Source organism: Rhincodon typus, chromosome 6, assembly GCF_021869965.1.
Source record: "Rhincodon typus isolate 14 chromosome 6, sRhiTyp1.1, whole genome shotgun sequence".
Lineage (NCBI taxonomy): Eukaryota > Metazoa > Chordata > Chondrichthyes > Orectolobiformes > Rhincodontidae > Rhincodon > Rhincodon typus.
In genome coordinates this window covers 92,478,802-92,503,687 of record NC_063337.1, presented here as the reverse complement: position 1 = coordinate 92,503,687, position 24,886 = coordinate 92,478,802, and the positions used below count along the sequence as shown (strand labels likewise).

At 41.2% G+C, this 24,886-nt stretch overlaps 2 protein-coding genes across 2 annotated transcripts; one reads left to right on the top strand and one right to left on the bottom strand.

Moving 5' to 3' along the window:
- Positions 1-2,207: 2,207 nt before the first annotated feature.
- Positions 2,208-5,583, bottom strand: zic2a (zic family member 2 (odd-paired homolog, Drosophila), a). Its single transcript, XM_020523352.2, has 3 exons — positions 4,581-5,583; positions 2,529-2,692; positions 2,208-2,393 (listed from the first exon to the last, which is right to left on the bottom strand). The coding sequence occupies exons 1-3, from the start codon at positions 5,581-5,583 to the stop codon at positions 2,208-2,210; spliced, it is 1,353 nt and encodes a 450-aa protein (XP_020378941.1).
- A 10,308-nt stretch (positions 5,584-15,891) lies between these two features.
- zic5 (zic family member 5 (odd-paired homolog, Drosophila)) lies at positions 15,892-21,261 on the top strand. Its single transcript, XM_020523353.2, has 2 exons — positions 15,892-16,933; positions 20,828-21,261. The coding sequence occupies exons 1-2, from the start codon at positions 15,910-15,912 to the stop codon at positions 21,259-21,261; spliced, it is 1,458 nt and encodes a 485-aa protein (XP_020378942.1). The 5' UTR covers positions 15,892-15,909.
- The last annotated feature ends 3,625 nt before the right edge of the window (positions 21,262-24,886 follow it).

Here is a 24,886-nt window from a genome sequence, read left to right as displayed (position 1 = left end):
GCCGCTTTGCCTGGGTTTGTGGTTCGGCTCATATAACATTCACACAGGCCACTAAATTTTTTAAGCCAAATCAATCCGGTCGAATTTTGGTCGCTCCAAAATTTTGTTTTCATGTTTTGGCAAAAAAAAATTGGATTTAGTCACTCACTCCTTGCTGCATAATAAATCCGGGTGGATGTAATCACATTTCCTTATTTTGTGTATCTTTTGTGCTATTCTTTTCCAGTGGTTTGATTTTTAAAGTTACTTCATTCTAACTGATAGAACTGAACTTTTTCGCTCATCTAACGGCGTAGAGGAGCCGCGAGGGTTTCGCTTTTCATTTTGAGTTGTGCACAGAGACAAAAAAAGCCAGAATATTTCCGCATTTTTGTTTATGTCTGCCCCGCAAGCTGCTGCCATTGCAATGCCTTTATAAATTGGACGTTTTATTTTTCTGTTCGAGTTAGTTAGGAAATAAATTTCATATTTTCAATCCACACAGCATACCAAGTAGCAGATGCAGTTTTCAATCAGATTTTGTGTGTGTGTGTGTTTGTGCGTGTACGTATGTGCAGAGAGTTTTTGTAGCCTCCCCCATCCTGGCATTCAAATAAGCGCCTGGTTCTCGCGGTCATTCAAAATGCAAAGGAAAACACCTCTCACACGTGTCAGGTCCGTGACTGCGCGTTAATGAATTCTACCTCGGTTTCCATTGAATTGTCTGCACTTTTTTTGAGTTTTACCAATCCCATACGCAGCAACTAATTAACATCGACTACTCGCCTCCAATTCCGACCCACACCATCCACCCCCGCAGATAAGCCCCCAAATGAAAGTTTCACAAGACTGTCCGACTTGCTGCTTTCTTTAACTTTGCTGGTCCCACCTTCAGCGCACAAGAAACCCAGACGAAAGAAAACAACTCGATTAATCGTTTCTAAGCATCGCATGCGAATCATCTGCCAATCACTGCTGTGAAAAATTGCCTGAATATTTACTCTGCACACGTACACAATCAAAACCAAATCTGCCTCAAATATTGTAGGCGCTGCAACTAAAGTGGTTGTCTTCCCTGCGGATTTAAGTAAACTATTTCATCCTTCACCACCACACCCCAACCAAAAAGGGCCCAACATTATTGTGAAGAAACCTTGAACAATTCGGCTGGGATGAATTTCAACAAATGTGACACAGATAAACATCAATGAGGATGTATTTGGAGTTCAATAATAACGATTTCAGCAAATCCACTGGCAACATGTTTTATTATTTATTTGTATGCTGTTAATGATCTCAGAACATCGCACATAAAGGGAAAACGTAGCTTTATCTAGAAATTAAAACAAAGCCATCTGAACACTCTCATGTTTAACTCACAATTGTACATATTTATAGTTAAGAAACATTCTTTATAAATATTGTTTCATGTGTAGCAAGTTAATACCATAATTTAATTACAAATGGGATAAATATGGCAACGCGGATATTTACAGAATGAGTATTTGTTGTTACAAAATTAACGGCACAACCTTTGTTTTTTCACAATCTTCCAAGAGCATTTCACAATTAAAACTGGCAAAGCACAAAACGTCACAAGATTTAAAAACCCAGCTAACAGAGAGGAAAAAAATACATTCACAAGCAATTAATTGCATTTTTGTGTGTGTTTGTGAACTGCAACTTGACTTTGGCACAGGTTTCACTCTATAGAATTGCATGAAGATCCTACAGTCGGTCGCCCTGAAAGAAAGGTGACATAAATCTCAGCATTAAAACACAGCGACAAGGAAATCATTTTCTGTGTCCTTCACGCTTCCATTTTGTGCGCAATCTGGAAATGTCATGTCTCCTCAGGAAATTTATCCATAGTCACCGCAGAATAAATGTATTTCATCAAGGATTCCAGGTACAGTTCAACTAACAGGCTGCAACTCTCTGTGTTCCAAGTTGGAAAAGTAGTCAAAAGGTTCATTCAGTAAGATATAAATAATGCTGATGTTCACCTCTGCAAAATCTCTGGAATTGGATATTGCTTGTAGGGAAGGATTATAGTGTTCTCCGTTTCCCATTCACAGATCTTGGAGTAAGTTTGTTTTTTACATTTTGTTTTTAACGTTACGTTAGCACTGACGCCGATCTCCCGAGTTGGAGGCCTGTAGTCTTTTTGTGTGGATATATATGTGTGTGTGTGTGTGTGTGTGTGTGTGTTTGTGTTTCTTTGCTCTTTAAACGTACCATTCATTGAAGTTGGAAGGAATGCCGGCGCTAGTGTGCACCGCAGACGAGGCAGGAGATAAATTATTGCTGTTTTGGGGGTCGGTGGACGGAGAAACCAGGACCGGAGGAGTAGACGATTCATAACCAGAGCTGGCTGCCGGTGAGGACTCCGAACCTTGTGACGATTCGTGCACCTTAAAAAAACAAGTTTAAAAAAGTTGGGGAGAATGGGACGGGGGAAATATCCAATTAGTCCTTTGTAAACAGCAGAACCCAATCATATTGAACACAAGTAATTTTTCGCAATATAAATATTGAAAAGTAATGACCTTCATATGTTTCCTTAGAGAACTGGGATGTGTGTAGGACTTGTCACACATTTTACACAGATAGGGTTTGTCTGAAGTGTGCACATGCATGTGCTTCTTTCTGTCGCTGCTGTTGGCGAAGCGCCTATCGCAGCTCTCAAACTCGCACTTAAATGGCTTTTCACCTAGACAGGAAAAATAGCACGGAGAAACGGATCAGTCAAGCAAAACCACACACCCCTGAATCTTCCGCCGCTTTCATTTCTCTCAGGTCCAACGCCGCCCAAAGCACCCAGATCTAGAAGCTTTCAATGTATAACAGTGGTGTTCCTGACATTCTTAATCACAACCAAAAAAAAGTTCAAAATGAGCCAAATTGAAGTCTTAAGCAGTGGACGGAAATACTTTTGACAACATTGATTCGCGTTTAGATTCGATTCGCATTTAGATTCGAGTGATTAATGTGAATGTGCTAAGTATTCGGTTTCTAAGTCCTGTGTTGTTCCGGTCCCTCTCTCTGAATGGAAATAGTCACATTAAAAGGTTCGCAGCTGCCTTCCTCAGCTGATGGCAACACAGGGAAAGGAAATACTTCATCGCGTTTACACAATGGCAGAATGTAATTAAAGAGTCTGCTGCAACTCGCAGAATGGATTCTGTGAATTCAATTAATTGATCCAAACGAATTCTAGAAATGAAATAACCGAACAAAGATTAAGCAACAGCAGTCTCAGTTAACCGCGTTAGTTTCCACGTGTCGGGATCTTTTTTTTAAACCAGTCCCCGGATATTCTTATTTATGGGAATACACTGAGTGTGTTAAAATGGCATTTGTGTCAGAAACACTGAGCATTTCTCGTCTGAACTTTGCATTTTACAGACTGACGGAACTAGGAGGTGGGAATCACACAGGAATACGGAGTAAAGAATGTAACATTACCCCTTCCCTATTAGCATTTAAATTGTTTCCGAAAAGATATGTAAACCGCCTCGAAATCTGAAGTATAGCCGCACCAAGCAAATAAATTTCCCAGTTGAAAACCTTGCTAAAGACTTGTCTGACACCTATGACTAATCATACAATCGAGCGAACAATGGGTCTTGCATTCTGTTACCACTCTTCTCCAAAAAGCAAATAGCTATTGCGATTTTTGAAAAAAAAACTTCTTAATTAATTATCGCTTTTGTTTCCACCACCTTTAAAGAGCCAGTGATTTGGAAAATACTGTATAAACATGAGGATAAATAATACATGCCGCACGGTTGAAGCTCTGTTTGATTTCTCAGCTGGCTGCCACGTTTAGCACAGGACCCTCTGTCCTTAGATTACATCCTGACCCATATTCAACGTTTCTGCTCCAAATACTGGCGGCTGCTGATGACATAATTCTGCCCACTCCAGAGAAATATTATGCAATGTAGCAGAAATTATAACTCACAAAGTATTCGTTCAGCAAACCTTTCCTACTGTCTAACAGCGGATGTGTTTATCTCGAACCACGTTCAACTTGTGGCTCGAGGCCGCTTTCCTACACAACACGAAGCAATTTTTCACGTCTTTTGCATTTTCAATTCGCTCCTATCAAGCGGCCAGAATTAGTGAAATGTGTATTTTTCTTGAATCTCCACTACGGCGGATTTTTTGCAATTTCATTTTAGAGCGTGCAGTGTGATTCTAATTATTAAGGATCGGAGAGTAGTGTGAACAAATTTGGTGCTAAAACGTGTCGAAATAATTTACAAACTATGACCCCACCTCAAAAAAAATACCCAAAGAGTTAAATTATTCTCGTATTGCTACGAGACAGAGCGACGACAATGGGTGTTTCTGGAGTGGCTTGGAGAAGTTTGTTAAAGCGGCCACAGCAAGGTTAATATCAGTGCTCTTAGCAAGATATAAATGATTGAGATGTACGCTGGAAAAAAAAAACGAATGAACTGTTAAATGACAGGCGAATGAGAAAGGGACCGGCGCTCTCTTCTAACCGGGACACGGTGGAGGCTCTGGGGTTGGAGAATGGGGGAAGGTGAGACATGGGGGGGGGGGGGAGGATTATTGCTTTTTTTTGTTACCTGTATGGGTGCGTTTGTGGATCTTTAAGTTCTCCGACCTGGCGAAAACTTTTCCGCAGCCGGGGAAAGGGCAAGGGAACGGTTTCTCTCCCGTGTGGACCCTGATGTGGTTCACCAGTTTGTATTTGGCTTTGAAAGGTTTGCCGTCCCGGGTGCAGTCCTCCCAGAAACAGACATGGTTGGTCTGCTCAGGTCCTCCGACGTGCTCCACCGTGACATGGGTGACCAGCTCATGCATGGTGCTGAAAGTTTTATTACACGATTTCTTGGGGTTGCTCATCTGCTCGGGGTCGACCCACTTGCAGATGAGTTCCTGTTTGATGGGCTGCCTCATATACCTGAAGAAAGCTCCGGGGCCGTGGTGGTGGTGAGCTGCCATATTCATGCTCATATTCATGTTCATGTGGCTGTAGTTGGGGTGGTGGAGCTGAGCCGCCGAGTAAGGGTCAGTCCTGGGACACTGATCCGAGCGGCCGAATACTTCCCCGGGTAGACCCAGGCGCATCTGGCCGTTGAGGACGTGCGCGTTTGGAGACGAGTGGGATCCTCCTTGCTCATGAATCCCGGGGAACAGGAGATGTCCCGGAGGCTCGGAGTGAAGGCTGCCCGGGTTCGGCCCGAAGATCCCGTGCTGGCTGGAGCCAGGGCTCGACTCACTGAAGCCGCGGCTCCGGAACAGAAACTCCCGGGTGGAGTTGAAAGCGGCGCCCGAGTATGAGCTCACATGAGCGGCGTGAGGAGCCAAAGCGGCCGCGTAGCCCGGCCCGGCTGTCGCTTGCGAGCTGAAAGCCGAGCTCTGACCCGGGGACGACAGGTCGTGGTGGACTCCGCCGTTCAGTTTGAAAGCTCCCATGTGAGGCGAGTCGACGAAACTGTTCTGAGACAAGCCGAGGTCCCGGTCGGACATATCGGCGCCAGAGTGGTGGTGGTGATGGTGGTGATGGTGCCTGGCGAATGTGCCCACCCCAAGGCTCGGGAACTGGGGTCCCGCATCGAGCAACATGCTTTCCACTATATAAAAAAAGGCAGGGGAGAAAGCCACAGAGATCTCCCCACCCACCGACACCACAACACACACACACACACACGCACGCAGAGGGATCAAGCAGCAACTCAGAGACGCCTTCCTTTTTTCCCCCTCTTGTTATTGTTGATGAGAGCGATTTCTCAAGAAGCCAAAACGCACCAGTCCATGAATTCAACAGCTCGAGTCCAAATCTTCGCCTCTTTCTTTTCACAGTTTCTGTCTTTCTTGAGAAATAAATAAGCGATGATAAAATAGATCGAGCCAAACGATCAGGTACAACTTTCTCTCTCTCTCTCTCCTCTCTCTGTGTCCTCTAGTACAGTTTTTATTGCGATCACGTAGAAGTTGTTGCAGCAGCAATTCCCACGGAGCAGGAACCGTCTTCTTTGAAGCCTCTTCCTCTCTCTATTTGTTTCTCTTTCTCTTTCTCTCTCTTTGAGCAGATGCACTGTCGTCGGCGATAGCGGTGATCAGAAAGGCAGTTAAATGAGGAGTTGAGATAAGGGCATCCTTACGAGGAATGTGTGGGGAGGGAGGAGGGAATGGGAAGGGGTTGTGGGGGTGGGGGAGGAAGGGATGGAGTGTATGTTGTGAGAAGGGGGGGGGGTACCTTAAGCTGGTCCCGCAGCTGTCATATGATGCAGAGTGCGAGTACTGACTGCAATGACGGCACCTCTCCCAACACCCCTTTTAAACAGGACAGCGAGCACTTTCTAATGGCTTTTCATTGGACAGCTCCGCCTCATCCATCGCAGGTAGCCTGCTCCAAACAGATCGCCATTTTTCATTAATTACGCCTACTTTGATTTGTTTTTTTACCCCCTTCAGTTCGGCCATTTCAGAGCCACTCCTTTCCACATCATGTAGGTAGCGACTTTGCATTTTCGCTACGAAGCGATAGAAGTTCATCGAAATCCGTTATAACGACTTGTAATCAATTTGAGGTACTGGCGGTGAATATAATGTGCACAATGCCATACGTGTTCTCTTCCCACACCTCCCCCAACCACCCCCCCACCCCCAAACCCACTATCCTTTCTGAATTGAGGATTTTTTTAAAAAAATCAAAGTACATAAAACAATGTTAATTGGATAACTTTTTTGATAAGTAACTTTTAACATCAGAAAGCTTTGGGTTGAAATTATTTGACACCAGTTAAACAGACATGTCCAATTCTGATCAGATTTCAACTGTGAGAAAATCCTCGACCACCCTGTCCCCTCTCTCTCCAAGGCGTTGCTTAGGAAGGTTTGTGCCAGAAATAAAGGGGGAGGGGGTTAATCCGATTTGCTACCTACTAAATTGCACTTCATTTTTCGCAATAAAAGCTGTCGGTATTTTCTTCTGCTTAAATGAGATTTTCGTTGAAAAGGTAAGCTTCAATAGGAAGGTGTGAAATAAAACCATTTATTAATGCAAGGACATTTTAAGTACAAATAATCCCACTATTTTCTTATAGTCTTGAACGAAAAGCCCTGATATTTCAACTTGTTACCATTTTCGTTCTGCTTAGAAAAGAAATCACTGGTATGGGATCTCTTTTGCTCAGGGAACAGTTTGTATCAAAGGGCAGGTCTGGAACAAGAGAGGGAAAAAAACAACCAAACGTCACGGAAATAATCCCGTGTGCTACTAAATCACCCATAGTTAATTACAAAATCTGTCCTTATGCTACTGTGTACTGACCCCGCATTTTTCAGACATGTCATCGCCTCATCTGTGATGAACAGAATGTATGGAACTTTAACCAGACCGGAAGGTTTCTGGGAAAGTGTAAACAAAACAATGATTTCATTTTATGGATAATGGTATATAAAGTTTGATTCGGGCACTGCAGCTGTTTGTAACATGCATTCATGTAATACTCTTTTTACTGCTTTCTCAATCATCATCTGTTTGGTGCTTTAATTCTCGAATTCCTGTCTAAAGAGCCACAGCATCGTGCTTGCTGCTATTCTTTCACTTATCCAGGGCTACTCTGCAGGAAATACAGGAGCTGATCCAAGTTCAAAGTCACGTTTGCCGACTTCTCCACAGAGCAGTATTATTTCTCTGCAAAGCCGCTCCCCCCTCCAAAAAAAAACCCTCTGTCCTTGGTCACCGGGTTGGGAGAGAGAGAGAGAGAGGGAGAGGGACAAATACAAAAATTCAATTGCATTTCAGTACCATTGTAGCAGAAATGCAGACAGGAGCTGATGGTGGACAGTGTGTAAGGCCAGCGGCTGATAATCTATTCATTTAATGGGTGCTTCAACAGGTTTGCCGAGGTAAGCAATGAACTTACTATATGAGAGACGGTGCTCTAAGACTGAGAAGAATGTCTTTATCCAGTTTTCCAAATCTAGAAACCGCACTCTTTACAGCGACAGCGCTCCTTTTGTTAGCCCTGCAGGCTTGTTTTAACAACTGCCAACAATGGCACCCTTACAATATCTTATTTCTACTCAATCAATCTTGTCACATATTTCAATTTATTTTTGAATAAAGTTAGTCAACGCATGATGGAGAAATCAACGTCATATTTCTGATACGTTTATGTAAAAGATTTTATAGGGGGGCGATATTTTGATAGAACTTTTACAGAGTCCAACCATTAGACAACATCTGTGTTTACCGGGGGTAGTTTAAAGCTTTCCATTCCGTCGTTTGCTAGCTGTCTCGTTAGTTTTGAAAATCGTATGAAAGCAACAAAAATGTCCCTCCTTAATTTTTTTGAGAGAATTTAAGTAGGGAACAAGGCAGAAATTAATTGGATGGGAGAAGGGATTAAACACCATTGTTTCGAATACGTTTCTCTGAATAAACAACGTCTAGAAATCAGTTAAAATGCCGGATGAGTGGTCATATTTTTAGATTTTTAAAATTTTTTTAACGGCTTCTTTAAATATGATAATTTCTTAGACTTCCAGATAACATGAAGTCAACCAAGGTATAGGTGAATATTGCCCATGATCTATCGTTCAATAATATGATTATAATTTCAGGACTGTATTCACCATAGTCACTGCAACAATATAGAAAGAACCCAGCGTCATTTAATTGAGATTCTTTAATCATTTTCTTATAGTTTTATTTTGTTCAGATTACAGTGGTTTTAAGGACTGCTGATAAAACTCATAAAATCATGTTTTGTAGCAGGAAAAGTTCCCATATCTTGTTAACTGAGCCGATCAAATGTAGAATCCAATTGAGTTAATCAAATAACTATTACAGTACAAATTTTCTCTGGTTTTGCTTACTTTGATTAGACCTAAGGCTCGTGATAAAACACATACGAGCTCTAGTCTTTAAACCAAATCAATAAAAAAATCGCTATTCGGTGCAGTCAGAATGTTTGTAACATGGTATCTCAGACCGCATGATATTTATTCCAGAGGATTTATGTTATCTTTTATCATCACTGTTGCATAAATATTTTCATTGAGCAATTTTTAATGCCAATGTACATTCTGGGCTCGCAAAGCAGATTTCACGACATGCAAAAGTCTCAAATATTACGTGCAATATGTGGATTATTGTATCCTTCAGGCACAAAAAGATGGCGTATCTTCTGCACACTGAGATGGAACAACACAGACAACTTTAACAAATGCGATGTTGTTAATTTATCCCATACTTCAAAGAGGATAGAATTACACTGGGCACGGTTCTGTTAGTCTGTGGGGGTGGGGGGCTGGTTCGAAGACTTCAGCTGAATGAATTCGCTCACTTGTTCGTGAAATACTGCCCCACATGTTAATATTAATGGCTACAAATTGTGGAAGCCAGAGAAATTGAACCCAAACTATTCTTATATTCAGATAAAATCAACTGAGGGGAAAAAGGGGTCCGTGCTAATGTTAAGAAATGGGCAGAACAAACCCATCCTTATATTAAGCTCTTCCAGACTATATTTGATACATACAGAGTGGCGAGTTACGGCCTGTTGCCTACTGTCAAACCGCACCCATCCATTGATATACACATGTACCTTACAGTTGTACTTACAATGAGTGGGCATGAACGTTTGTTGTCCTTTTGGCAGAGGGCTTCCAAAAAACATTGTCACGATGGCATGTTAGAAAAAGGACAAATGGAAGTGACATGTGTTATCAGTTTACGAGTTGGCGACCTATGATTGTTATTCCATAAATTATATCTGCAGTTAACCCCTGTAAAGTCTGTCGCGTTTTTAAACACATTACTAGTGTAATTTATTTCGGTTTTAGTCTGTGGGTGTTCTGCGTCTTCTTGTTTATCAGTCTTACGATTCAGTTCACATGATATGATCACTGTGTTAAGGTAAGGGTGGCACGCGGCAAGCGTGGGTAGTATTTCCTTTCTCCCTCTTACAACTGCAACTGTTTAGGTAGTCATCAATAGATCATTATTTTCGAATGAAGGAGAAAGTAGAGGAAGGAACTTGACAAATAAGGAAGAGGCAGAAAAATGTGATGGGATGATCAGCGTCAGAAATTATCCAACTAAGAAATGAGTTTGTAAAAGACATTTAATCATCTGTAATATTGACCTTAGTATATCTTGCGACACCAAGGGCAAATCAAATCCTATTTTAAAAATAAATGATGTATTAAAATGGAAACAATTGCAATGCAACATTTATCAATACAAATGAGAAAGATACAATGTTTCAATTTGTTAACCTTTGTAATTACTGTATATATGTATGGAAACCTCTCGATAGTGTTCCTGATAAGAATTTTTAAACATAAGATTACACGGTATAAATATCTTGTATGAAGGATTAATGATCTGAACACACCTCCTATGATTTGTACAAATTACCTAGCAAGCATTTACAACTAATATTTATGACACTTAGAGAACATGAGCCTTTAATATGCAGCATGAATTCTAATACCATTTTGCCAGCATTTTCGCCAATGGCATAGGTCTCCTATATATCTACATACGTATAAATCTAAATAAATAACCCAACGCGTAAGCAAAACAACACCTGCAGCTGATGTTTGGTACTTTCAGGGTGCGATTGTTTTTCTTTATCTGGGAGGTGTGTCTCACCAACCCAGGGTGCAGAATTTTGCAAAGAACAACGTCGTTTTAAATGAGATATATTGCAAACGTTGACAGAAAATGTGAAACTCCCAAGTTTACTCATTATGTATCAGCATAACCTCATCTGTTTAGTTGTGCGACTATCAAAAAAAAAAGCCATGAACACAATACCTCTATTCGCACTCTTTCATATTGACTTGAACAACTAGAAACACATTATAAACAAACAGTGGTAAACCGCCAGGAAGTGTTGAATTCAGTTTACTGATAGTCTATTAATTACCCCATCCATTGAAAAGAAACATGTATCTGTTCAATAATTAAGGGCGTGCAATCAAGCGTATGGGGATTTTATGTGAATCCAGGCTTACAAGGCATGAGGTAATGGAGCGGCGGATTGCTATGAGGACATGGCTTGTATGATGTAGCCATTGACAGACAGCGTTGGCTTTGTAGGCAAGTCGTTGTGGTTTACCACCAGTAAGTACAGGATCGGGAAGAAAGAAAAATACTTAACACATACCGCAAAACTTTCAGAAGCCTGCACTCGATCGCGCTTCTCCTCTCTACAATTATTTCCTTTAGTAATAGTGAAGAGCAACATTTATGTTTCAGTCCTGATATTGATACCAGCGAACTATACTACCTACTTTGTTCGGTAGTTAGTATATTCGTGTTTCTTCTGGACTTTGCCTTTTTCCACATTTATATAATATATTACAACATTTAGCGTTGCTCTGCACCGTCCAGCAATGCATTTCCAAAATGTTCCCTTTCTATTAACCTTTTCCCTTTATCCACTCTCTGACCCCGATACCTGATCACTTGACTCCTTGCCGCTATCGACTTTCGGACTGTTCAGGTTTATGTTTCCTAAATTTTAACCTATATTTCACATAATTTATTTTACCCAAGCACGTTAATAACAATATATTCCCTGTACATCCGTTCAATATATTAATTGCGCCCCTAAAAATCGCATTACTATGTTTCTTTTTGACACTGAACTAACTTGTTTGATATAATTTTGAGCAATTGTTGATATTCCATGAAACAGGGCGACAAGCGAAAAAAAAATGGAATTTTGAACTGGAAATACAATTATGCTTAGAAAGTGTAATAAGAGATAATAAAACCCCGGGAAATCGGAAGCAATTTCCTTAAAAATAACTAAGCCTGGAAAAACAGAAACAGGAAACCAATTCATTATAATTATAACGCAAGCACAGTGTTTAATGAGTATTTAGCTTTATGCTTTACACTAAACGGACAGACTGAATACTGGACTATAGCACCTCAGAACCAAATTAGTGCCAGATATTTGTTATTTTTGAATTGCCTTCCGTACCGATCGAATCATGAATACAATCCTAATTTATAAGTATCTGGAGGGTTCGGCCAAAGGAAGGGAACTTTCTTCAGGGTGTTACTTGGATGCTCAGTTATACTCTCTGTAAAATCTATTCAAACCAACACAATCAATTGGAGCATTCGGATTTTGCAAATAGACGGGTTTTATTTCTCTGTCACATTTTTGTAACAATCTTAAGCAAAAGAAAACACGTGGAAATAAATAAATCGATCACAGAAGTATATATTAAGACGTAGTAATCGATGACAGATACACATCATGCTGTGTTGATCAAGGACAGCGACAAGGAAACGCGTGTAACATCTATACCCCTTTACAGTACAATCAACTTACCTCAGCTGCTCAAATCATAAATCCCTATCCTTGTGCAATCGGTAATATGGTGCAAATTTTCCTAACTGGCAAACAGAACTGGAGAACGGAATTCATTTCATTGCAAGTAGCAAGCACTTGTAGCAGCGAAACTTCCCCAGGAAGCTTTCGTGCTCTTTTAAAATGTGGCTACTTGAAAGGCAACTCATTGAATTATATACTTTTGTTTGTTTTGAATTCCATATTACAAGTGAGAAAAAAAACTCCTGTACGCAAAACTCTTGCGCCCTTCATAACAGACAATGTTTATGTTAAAATGTTACTACAGTGGCTCTCGTAGAATGACGTAATCTGATTTGGTATGAGGCTTCAGGAATAAAATGAAATATTCATTTTGCAAATATTATTCACTTAAACATCTTTGAAATCGTTTGAAGGAACATTCTTAATTTAGACAGTTGAATAAAGGTTGGGAAATGCACTATTGTAAACAAGTATCACCTTTTATGCGACATTCTCCCATAACATGACTAGTGCGTTGAAGACTGCACTCATTTTGTGTGTGCTAAAGGTGTGGCATTATTTTTCTACTTGGCTGGTTTTATAGGAAGAAATTAAATTGCCTCGCAACAAAACGTCAAAAGCACCTGCTGGAGGTTCGTTGGTCACTTGCTCTATTGTTTCCTACATTATTCAGAGCAAAACTTTACAATTATGAAAATTAATTATTATTAACGGTAATGCAATTTTGCATTTTCTTTTGTTGGCACAAGCCCTGGTGGAGCTTTGGGGCGATACAAGTACCTGATGCTTGTAAAGGACGTTTGGAGGACATGCGCCTAGCCAGGCACAGTGAAATGGGACAGTAAATTGAAATTTATGGAAAAAGATGACGCATACTGAAAATTAACAAAACGTTAGTGGATAAAAAAAGTAGCATAAAGCGTTGTCGAATCAACAGACATCCACATACGCACAGCATATGCATGTAGAACTTACACTATGTCTTACAATATATACAGGCAAAACAGATCACAGGCAATAAAGCTCCACAATAATAAATTTGATTAAAGCGATATGTGATAATATTGGCGAGATGGATGTCAATAACGGAAACATGATAAGGTAAAAATATTTCAAACAGTGCATCGTCTAAGTTATTAAAGTGACCAGGCAGAGAGCTCTATCCATTTTTCGGATCAAGAAGACTACATGGAGAGTCACTTGTTTATTATAAGTATAAAAGGACTGACGGACAATAAACCGTATTCGGTTATATCCAATCCATTCGAACAGCGTGTTCTTTTCCCATTGTTTTTAAATCCTGAATGCTGTGGAAACATTAAGACAAGACTGAACGGGATCGCATGAAATATCTACATCTAATACCGACATGCTGAATGTAGGAGAAATAAATATGTTCATAAAATGTCCATTTTACGCTATTTCACAGTTTAACTTTATCATCTACCGTTATTTTGATTTGCATATGTTAGTCCATTTCCAATTAAATTTTTTTTCGCAATTTTTGGTTAAGCAACTGGGTAAGATTTTCTCAGGTAGATTCGTACGCAGTATCGCAAGCAGAAAGACGGATTAAACAAGACAAATAGTTCATTAGGATGCTTCTGTATATTCACTTGTGTTTGTGCTACATTTAATATTTCATTTTATTGATCAATTCCACGGTATCGAAGTCTCAAAACTCACATTAAAGACTTGACTTTGAAACCAGAAATATTTGCTTACATTCTAAGTATTCCTATTATTTTCTCTCCAACGAGTTGGTGTGACTCAACATAGCACTATTTCAACAAACTCAGTGTTTTGTCAAATAAACTTACTTTCTGTAATGGATTGTGTTGCCATCCTTTCACAACGACTCGCCTTTCTCCTTTTGGCAATCTGCGTTGAATTATTTCGCTTGGGTTGAATGATAAATCTTACTTCAGTCAAAACCAGCTAATTGTGTTATATTTCACTGACAATTTCCATACCGATACATATTTATACCTCACTCGTCCAATTGTTATAAATAACGGTCGCCCACGTTTTGTAGACGATTAAAATCAATAAAATAAGCAAATAAGAAGAAGTTACATGAAATGTACCGAACCCCTGATAAAGAATTACAATGAAAGGAAGCAACGGCAGCAGAAACATAATAAGGCAGAGCATTTTGTGATATAATCGAGCATGCCAACTTAATTAGGTTTAGCCAGGTTGAAACATTGCCATATCTGCAGGAACCCAACAATAACAAAACCATATAACATAGTCCATGTGATGTCTGGTGGTCGGACTTTTTGAATTCTCTTTTCCTCCATGTGTCAACGCAAGATGAAGCCCCTGTCCTTTTACCTCGGCATACTACCAACCAAGCCCATCTTAGGCAATAGGTTTACAACACATTGTGATATTTAAGTGCATTTTCTTTCTGTATGTCAGTTTACACATTTACTTTGCATTTATTTATGTCATTTGTTACACGGGTGTAGGTTTAGAATGCAGATTATAAAATACAAATTCGAATGTGAGAAATCGTGCATGTATTCTTCTTCCGACAGTTTGGATGATTTACTTATAACAATTTGCTGAAAATACCGCTATTCCGAAATCCTTCAGTTTATTTTTAAAGGCGTATACATTTTCAGCGTTTTACAAGCGCGTAAACTTTAAATTAGTACGCGGATACAAAAAAATAGACGGACCCATCTGATCTATACATCGATTATTTGTAATTATTGTCATGGGGTCCCCTATAAGTACAGCAAAATTTTGATTATTGAAAGACTCTGTTTGAACTTGAAAGCATGCTGTAAATACCAACATATAACACGACTTGTGCTGGTTTACACGAGAATTGTAGAATGTGTTTATACATTATTTTTGCAGCTAATTATTTACGAAAAAAATCTACAAGCAAATCAAAATTCATGCAAATGATACATCATTGATTCCTCACTGCGAAGCGAATTTGAAAACAGTTCATATTCATAGATAACAATTCTACATCAAATGTCCAAATTCAGCGGGTGGGGTAGGGTGATGTCTGGGGTGTTGTGGATGTGTGGTGATAACGTCGTAATTCGTTAATCCCAGTTATGTAATGTTCAGGATATATATGCGTCTTTTAAAAGGTAAGTGTCCATGTCCCTAAAGTTTCCAAGTGAAAACTTGAGCAAAATCCACAGGATGGGAAATGCAAGCGGGAGGTGGGAGGATCCCGCTGCGCCGCTCCGCTGAAAACGGGCAAATTGCCTGAACGGAGCAGCTGCCAATCAGCCCAAAGTCGCCAATCGCGGCCTTGCCATCTCTGAACTATATTTCCCTACTCTGTCGCCTAACCACTCCAGGTTCTGCCAATCGCTTGAGGATAGAGTGAGAAAGGAGAGTTAAAAGTGCTCCAACAACAAAAAAAAGAGTGCTGGAACCGAGCTCAATATTTTCCAGCTTTGCTTTTTTTTTGAAAAAAAAGTTTGGGGACGGGTGGGGGGAGGGGTGGGGGTAGTTGGGTGGGTTTTGGAGAAGGGGGGAGGTGAAGAGAGAGAAAGCAAACGGTACCACCAACTACTGTGTGGATGGGCAGGCTTGTGTAGTTATGGAAGCGGCGCTAAGCAAGCGGAATCCAGCGTTGAGATTAGCGGATTTGGCAGCTAACAAATACCATCCCCATCAGAATATGTCAGGTTTCCCGGGGCTGGCGAGTCATACACACATCCACCCTGGGGAGATGAGCAACGATCCTAGTGTGGCTCTCACCTCTTTCGGGCCTGAACACGTGGCTCAGTCCAGCAGTGCTCTCAAACTCAGTCCATCTCAGCACATGGCCGGACATCCCGAGACGCAGACAGCGGCGATTTTCGGCTCCGCGCAGAACTCGGTCAGTTACTCAGCGGGCCATGCCCACACGGGCTACGGCAGCGGTAGGGATTACATGCTCAGAAGAGATCTCTCAGCGTCCGCCATGCATGGGCTGACTGAGCAGCACCCAGCGTCTTCCTCTCACCACCATCACCATCACCACCATCACCACCACGGAATGTTCCTGTCAACCCCAGGGAGCTACGGACATCCGGAGGTCTTCCCGGGGCTCCACGAGCAGTCTGCGCCGGGATCCCACCACACTTTAAACGGACAGATGCGCCTGGGTTTACCGGGGGACTTGTACAGACCAGAACATTTTAACCATCGAGCCGAGCACTACCCGGCCTCTTCCCTGCACAGTTACAACTCCATGAACTTAAACGTTAACCTGGCGGCGGCTCATCACGGAGCTGGGGCATTCCTGAGGTATATGAGGCAGCCGATCAAACAGGAACTCATCTGCAAGTGGATCGACCAGGAAGACTCTTCAAAGAAATCCTGTTCGAAAACTTTCAGCACCATGCATGAGTTGGTGAACCATGTCACGGTGGAACATGTCGGAGGACCCGAGCAGAGCGTTCACGTTTGTTTCTGGGAGGATTGCCCGAGAGAAGGGAAACCATTCAAGGCAAAATACAAACTGGTAAATCACATCAGAGTTCACACAGGCGAGAAACCATTCCCGTGCCCATTCCCGGCTTGTGGTAAGGTATTCGCTCGCTCGGAAAACTTGAAGATACATAAAAGGACTCACACAGGTTGGTGTATCTAAGCGGGATCTCGCTTTGTCCCCCTTCAGCAAGTGCGTCTCGCTGGTCTGATCGGGCACAGCTTAAGTTAGAAACAGAACGAGAAGTGATTACTTTGGTGGAGTCTAACCAGTCTCATTTTTTCACCATCACAGGAAACAAGCCCCCTAAAGCTAACTGGCATGCACTCGGCTGCACAAAAGCCCTAGAATGTGGAATTAAATTCTCGCGGTTTCATTTTGAAAGGTGTCGGAGATTTCCGTGGGTGGGAAACAGGCCGGGAACATTTTCAAACGGGCTGGGGAAAAAAAAAGAGGGGCCTCCCTTTGTTTCCTGCCCCAGGAATTACGAGTGGAAGATGTCACCAATTTAAAACTGAAGCGACCAGCCGCAATGGATTGGAAGTGTTCTCAGGTCTTAGAAAGAGAAGGCTCCACTGAAAGTCCGATATTTTAATCCAAATCTATTTTTAATTAAAAAAGAATTATCCACGACGAAGTGAAAGGCAAAGAATGATAAATTAGGACAGGGAGGTTTCAATGTAGCCTTGTGATAGGCTTAGGGGACAGGGCAAAAAAAAAATCGAAGTTTGTGATCAGATTGGACCAGTAGCCGGCTTTAGCTGTTGAAATTTAAGACAGAGTCCCTGAGAGAAAGGATATCAATACCCTCACAGACAGCATGCTATTGTTTGGCTTAATCATTGGAATAATGAAGTTTTTTTTGTGACCCACTGGCAGTAAATACGCTACAGGAACAATCGCAAATCCCCCGAGGGTGTGCCCTGTCTAACTTGAACTAAGTTCACTGCAGATCTTTCGTATACCTTTTTTTAGTTGCTTGCGAAATAAGGCAACCTGGTCAGAATTTATTGTTGCAGACAGATATTATCCCTTGGAGAATGTTTATTGACGTATGCTTTGCTTAATTGTTTCCACTGATTTATTGTGCGCTGTCACAGGGTATAAACAGATAGTGTTACACCTATTCGTTTAATGCCTGCTTAATTTGTTGTTTAAATGTTAAAAGCAAATGGTCCATGACTGCTCTGGCTATAGATTTTATCTAAAGAATATGTTGGACTGGTTTTAAAAGACAACATCGGAGTGTGGGAGGGGGCTGGAAGCGAACTGGGGATTGTACTCCAGTTTTGCCCAGAACCCAATTGGAGGGCTAGATTCGCTTGCCCAAATCCTCAATCTCTTTCTAAGAGTATTGTGGAAAGAAATTAACGTTTTTAAAACTTCATTCCTGTCCATCTCTCTATAAGTCTTTCAGACCATACTGTTTGCTTCCTACTCTCCCAGCACCATATTCCGAAGCAGAAATTGTAATCGAGAACAAGACAACTCTCTCTGGAGTAGTCCTCGTGTCTTTTCGGGCCTTCTTTTCATGGTTCCAAACTCGAGCCATGAAGTGGCCATTTACTGACCTTTCCAATAGTGTCCACTTCGACCTAAAGCAATATGTCCGGGTTCGGAGACAGAACGTTAAATTCTCGCATCATAATATTTTTAAGTGGGTCATAGATTAAAAATAACACAAAAATGGTAATTAGCGTCACACGGCGAAGCAGAATTACTTTCTTCACTTCAGTGAAGCTGCAAGGTAAAGCTGTCCATCACTTGATGTCGATCCCCACAAATGGAACTGATGTTGCTAAAATTCTGTGAACAGACTGGTTGCAGCATATTATGGCCCGTTGCGGAAACACAGCTGCACGGGCAGAATCATTCTCGCCGCTGTATTAAAGAAAATATTATATATAATGCACAAGCATTTAAATGTAACCCCAGGCATCAACACACACACAATATGGCGATGTGAGCTAAGTGTGTTTGTAAAGTCAATTACCATAATTCTCTATTTTAAAATACTGCATTCCGTCAGTTCGAAAGTTTATGTGTAGCCTCTGAGACTTCTGGTGCTAGTCTGCAGATTTGATAAGGTTGGAAACACTTGGTGTTCAGTCGCATAGTATGATTCTGGGGTTTGCCGAGAAGTTAATGCTGTGTTTGAAACCTGTGTGTGTGGAGGTGTTACTCAAACCAGACCATTGAGTTTATGAAAGTCACGTCCAGAGAAGAGGAAATCCACTCAGTCCCTGCTCTGCATTGATCCATGCAAAAAAAAGAACGAGGCTTAACTGTGCAATATCTGGGGCCAGGAACAAAGATGAGTAGCAGACTGTAAGTTCCTAATGACAGTGGTATGCTGTCAGGTTCAAATTGGTCCTGTTTTCTGGCAAAGTCATGTGTTTGAGGGCGAATCCATTTTTATCGGTCAAGTGTTTTTTTCTTGGATCCCTAGCTCATGCAAAATGCAATGCAACAATCAAAGGCTGTCAGTGTCTTCCTCCTGACATGCTGCTTGGGGCCGGAAACTCCGAACTAACCGTTAGGTCAAACACCAGGCACGTTCGAATTGCTAGTTTATGACCAGCCCCTGGGATCCAGGGACTGCACCGAGCTACAGCAGAGCTAAATATAAATATTTACAGTATACAAATCTGGAAGACGCCTGTGGCCGCTGCCATGGGTCCAGCCCCAACTCAAACCCCTGTGTAAGAATATTAACACGAGACAGGATCCAAAATAGGAACATCATTTTGCTTTAAAGATTCCGCCAAGTACAAGCCAGACAGTCAGTGCAAATAAGGCTCAATGATTCTAAGAAGGACAGTCACCATGTTGTTTTTTAATGGTATAAAATGCGTGCTGTTACAAAAGATGGCCACCATGCCTCGTGTTATTGTCCTCGTCCAGTTCAACTTCAAGCACAGGATCGAAGTTACTGTGATATGAAACCCATTTTCCCCAATCTAAAGACAGGTAAGTAAGCGAGATTGTTGATCTGGCTGCTTAGTTTACGAGAAGTTGGCCTGTATTTATAGTGCTTCTCCTCGATTGGGAGAATTTAATGCAACAAGACTAACCCTTCATATCGCAGGTCGATTTCAGTTTGCCTAAATTATCAGATTGTTGGTTACCAGATTACAAAATATGCAGTGAAAGAATTACATTGACGGGTTTGGGGAGAAAGCGAGTAATGTCCCGGGGTAATGTCCCACGCTGCTTAACCGCTTTAACTCGTCAGGTTGCAGACTGTTATCTGAACAAATTCTGACCACAGAAATATCAAATCCCAACATTCTCTTCACGGTTTCCAATAGTCGAAAGACCGAAATAGACTAGCATGAAAGAAAAACGTGAATATTAAAACTGGCCAGTGAAATAAGTTTTTTTTAAAAGAAAAAACGTCTTAAAACTTCTTGCCAAGGAGGTTTGCCAATAATATCAGCGCCAAATTACTTTCCAAGTGAAATGTTGTGGGATAAAAACGCGTTCAGTTGGAGTATAAAGTTTATCAGTTATTCAGAGGAAGAATGTGGAATTTGGCTGAAATGTATTTTATGCAGATTCGCAGCGTTTTCAGGAAAGTCAGACGAAAAAGGAGTATTTCTGCAGGAGACGCGTTCACGCCAGACTAAAGTGTGAATTAAATTGTTTACTTTCAATACGAAAAGTTCCATATGCCCTCTAAAATAAAAAGCAAAGCTGAGGATGCGTTGGAGAGCACAACATCTCCGCCAGCAGGTCCCGTTGGTAAACCTTTTTATTTTATATACGTGCACACTTACAGAAGGACATATCAATTTGTCTAGCGCTTTTTAACGACCTGAGAATCTTATCCCAAAGCGCAATACAGTCAACGAAGTATTTGTTTTGATGTGCAATCACTGTTGAAACACAGGAACTTACTCTTGCAACTAGGGGTAAAATGGTCATGTTGAATTCGGACCAGTGTACACAATCAATTTGTTAAAATAAGCTTGGAAAAAAAACTTACTGTATACAACCACTCGGCTTTATTCCCTTATTGTGTTTACTTTATTATTTTCAGGAGAGAAACCTTTTAAATGCGAGTTCGATGGTTGTGACAGGAAATTTGCCAATAGCAGTGACCGGAAGAAACACTCTCATGTCCATACCAGTGACAAGCCGTACAACTGTAAAGTTAGAGGCTGCGACAAGTCGTACACTCATCCCAGTTCCCTTCGCAAACACATGAAGGTGCACTGCAAATCTCCCCCACCTCCCCTCACTTCTGGTTACGAGCTCTCCAACACATCCTTGGGGATAGTGTCTCCAGCCTCAGAGCCCGTCAGGGGCCGCACTGCCAGCGTCTCTTCGCAAGTCACCAACCTCAACGAATGGTACGTCTGCCAGGGGAGCGGGGCTGCCAACAGCCTCCACACATCTTCAAGCAACGGCACCTCATCCGACACTGAGGATGAGGAGGTTTACAGGGACCCAGATCCCAGGACTATGCTCTGACAGATGAGTGTTGCAGAAACGTGCATATGGGCACCTTGAAAAGCGTCAATCGAGGGTCTGTGGCAATGGCGGCCATCCAATAATACCAACTAAGGTGTCCTGTGGCCACTTTAAACCAAGTAGGTTCAATACGCGTAGGAAAACAACTTAAGGGCTACCGACCTGATCTCATGCAGCTTTGTGGCCTATACGTTCATTTTCTGTGTCAACCAAGATTGTCCTGGGACCATCGAAGCTAATGAAACTCACAACATGATTTATTTTTAAGAGTTGTAAATACTGATGATCAAACGTGACTTAAAGAAATAAAGCCCATCATTCGACCTATTGCAGTCGAGCAATAGCGTTTTCTCCTGACCAGAGAACACCGGTCTTTTTTTTATTTTGAACAGTCAGACAACATATTCCCCTCGAGAGCTGGGAGTGTTTCTTTGAGGGCCCGGTTACAGGGTTACAAGTCGACGGTTTGAGCGAAGGGCTACCCCACACTTCAGACACAATGATGGGCAATATGATTCAAGCTTGGCGGTGGGTGGGAGGGTGGCGGAAGTCGCCTTATTTCTGTGTTCAGCTGAAATGACCCAGTGCTAGTGGTTCGATAATAAAAGACACAAAAAAGGTATATACCGTTCCAAAAGAAAAGTTGAATTAGGACTTTCCTATTTGACCCCAGGATATCAATACCGATAATTTATCAACCTTTATTGGGATTTTGGAACACCAGCCTCTCCTGTGATTTCCTATCTATCATGGTACAGGCAAAAATATTCATATTTTACTCATAATTATTCAGGCCTTCGTACAAACAAACTAAAGAGCACTAATATGTCCTTAGAGGCCAGAAGACGCAAAAATGACAGGCCTGTCCCTGTAGGATTTGTACATAATTGTTGTGAGCTGCGACTCGTTGATATCATCGTTAGCTACCTTAAGATTCTCGTCCGTAAATGTTCTTTTATTTGTAAAGTATAATTTATTTGCTGATGTGTAATATCTTTCTGCAATAGTACAGATACACCAAAGAATTATATTATTACGTTTGGTGCAGTTTCGTGGTGTTGATAAATCTGTGGTCTGTCAGAACATTTATTTTCTGCTTACTTGAATGAAATGTGAAATGTGAAAATGAAGATATGTGATTGTTTATTCCTTCAAGGTGCTGCAGTTAATCGTTGTAACTACAGTATTGGTATATTATCATTACCATGCATGTGCAGTTATTTTACATTCCATTTCCATTAACAAACACCGCCCAGAATCCCTGATTCGAATCTACAAATCTACACCCAAAATGCAGTTGCGAGATGACATTTTCTTCAAAATAATGAATGGTCCATGTGTATTTCCATTAGAAACGTGTTTCAGTAACGGAGGTTTAGCCGTGTGACAATGTATTTTCAAATTGTGAATAAACAAATATTGTTTTTTTTCTCAGCGTTAATAACTTGTGTATTAAATGTGCAAATCCTGACAGTAAAGTCTTGTACTGTGCCTTTGGAAATCTTGACCTCAATGGTAGAGACGCAGGTCATTTTAGCTAAAAGATCTGAAGATAAATGACGGAGGGCGTCAGGTGTAACTTCTTTTTTCTGCTGTTGCATGACAACAGTTGTCTCCACGCAAATATTTACGTGTCTATCGCAAATAGAATGCACAGAGGGACTTCAGCAAACATTGAAGATGCTACCTACCTGGCTCCAATTGGCAGACGGGAGATGAAACAGTCCCCAATATTGTCTCTAATTAGCATTTCAGTATGGTAAGGAAGGAAGTTTATCCTATGGGATCATGTTATCCCAACTCCAGAAATCCAGGTAAGCAGAGAGTTGAAACGTATCCTGGTTATATCACTCTGTTCACTCCTTTATTATGAATCCACCCACTTGCACATCCAGATATTTTGTTGTGGCTACTTTTAACAACATCTGCAGCAACGTAGTAGAATCGCAATTGATGGATTACACACAAACACATTTGGACGATCCAGTATAAAACAATCCAGAAACAATATCAAGGGGGAAACAATTCAGGAAGTTGAGTTCCATTTGTATATTTCCCTGCAATCCCCCGTTTCCTTATCAAATGCCTCGAAAATTCCATGCCTGCCTTATAACAGCCAAATGTGGCGGAGAATCCATAAGGATAACATGTGTGATTCTGGGTGATTGACTTTAAGTGTGATGTTGGTAGTGTTTTCACCTTCTAATTGGGACTGTAAAACAACTTGACCCATCCGTTGAAATGGTTTTAACATGGGAGTTCAGTAAGTATGGCCTTTTTAAGACAGACAACCTACACTGTGCACCTGAAGGTTGAGATCTACAAAAGGCTCGACCAATACAAAAACATACAGCTTGGGGATACATCTTTCAGATACTTTGCTAATAAAATGAAGCAACAGGAACATTCCTTTTGGCCAAAGTGTCAAAGAACAGATGGAAATGTGCGTAAGAGAACAGACCTGGGATGCAAGAAAGCAATTCGAAGAATGAGTGATATGTCTCCTAAATGAAATAGGTTGTTTCTGTGAGATTCGCAATTAAAAGCATATGAAGCAGAAGAAGACTCATGTAAATGAAGGCGCCAATCAATGGAGAAACTTATAGCTCTCTAATGAAGTTTCTGGTGAAAGGAAGGGCTGTACAAAGGCATCCAGACATGAATCATTCATGGCAGATATCAAAGATAAAAGATATTCAACAATAAGCAGATCGTTGTAAAGAATGCAAAAAAAACACGCTTCCCCTCCATACTTGCTGCACTAAACCCTACAACCTCGCTCTCCCCGTATTCACTATCGTTTCCTATAGAGTTAAAATGTGACCGGTGCCTGTCCTGCGCCACTTCAAAGCAATTTACTCCAGAGCGGAAGACTTGGCGCTTGGACACTCTTCATGCTGTGTTAGGATTTCTATGGCAATTGGCAAACCCGATCTCCACATTTGAATATATTTACAATAAAGCTCACTTATTAGGTCTAAGCAGCGTATGATTTAAGCGGAGATGGAGTCCATTCTCCCCCTGCACAGTAACACCAGACACCTTGCGCTCCGGGGAGAAAAACAGACTTTTTAATGTCGGGTATACATCAGTGAAACTTGTCATTTGTTCAAGTAGCGCGTCTCTAACTCAGCCACAAGTAAACAGAAACACGAGTCAAAAGAGGACCCGTGCCCATTCCACACAAACACAAACTATTAACCAGCATATTGACGTAAACATGTTAAAACATTGATCAACGCCCTTTTGTCAAAGCTACAAGGATTTCTAATAAATAATCGGCAGATGACACAGCGAATAATTTTGCTCAATCTTTTCAACAGGCGAGCGAGATTGTTTTTGATCCGTGTGCTGGGAGATTGGATCAGAAATAGGGTTTGAGAACACCATAAACAAGAGGGATTACACTCTCCTTAGTGTATAGTGTGTGCTTGTGCTTAGTTTGATGCGGATCATGTTGTCCCTTTGCAGTTTACACGTGGAAGAAATCAGCTGCAGAACATTTTAAATAATCACAAGCAAAATATTAGGTTTTAAGGGACAAATCGTGAGCGTCTTCCCTTCCACAAGCCAGAGCTGGAGTTTGCTGCTTAACGAAAATCGAAGAAGCACAACCCAAGACAAC

Bases quoted from the DNA above. Each gene is read 5' to 3' on its own strand.
- zic2a (XM_020523352.2), bottom strand. From the start codon at position 5,583: ATGTTGCTCGATGCGGGACCCCAGTTCCCGAGCCTTGGGGTGGGCACA. The intron at 2,693-4,580 runs GTAACAAAAAAA...TTTCCTGTCTAG, and splicing joins CCACAAACGCACCCATACAG to GTGAAAAGCCATTTAAGTGC. The intron at 2,394-2,528 runs GTCATTACTTTT...TGTTTTTTTAAG, and splicing joins CTCTAAGGAAACATATGAAG to GTGCACGAATCGTCACAAGG.
- zic5 (XM_020523353.2), top strand. From the start codon at position 15,910: ATGGAAGCGGCGCTAAGCAAGCGGAATCCAGCGTTGAGATTAGCGGAT. The intron at 16,934-20,827 runs GTTGGTGTATCT...TATTATTTTCAG, and splicing joins ACATAAAAGGACTCACACAG to GAGAGAAACCTTTTAAATGC.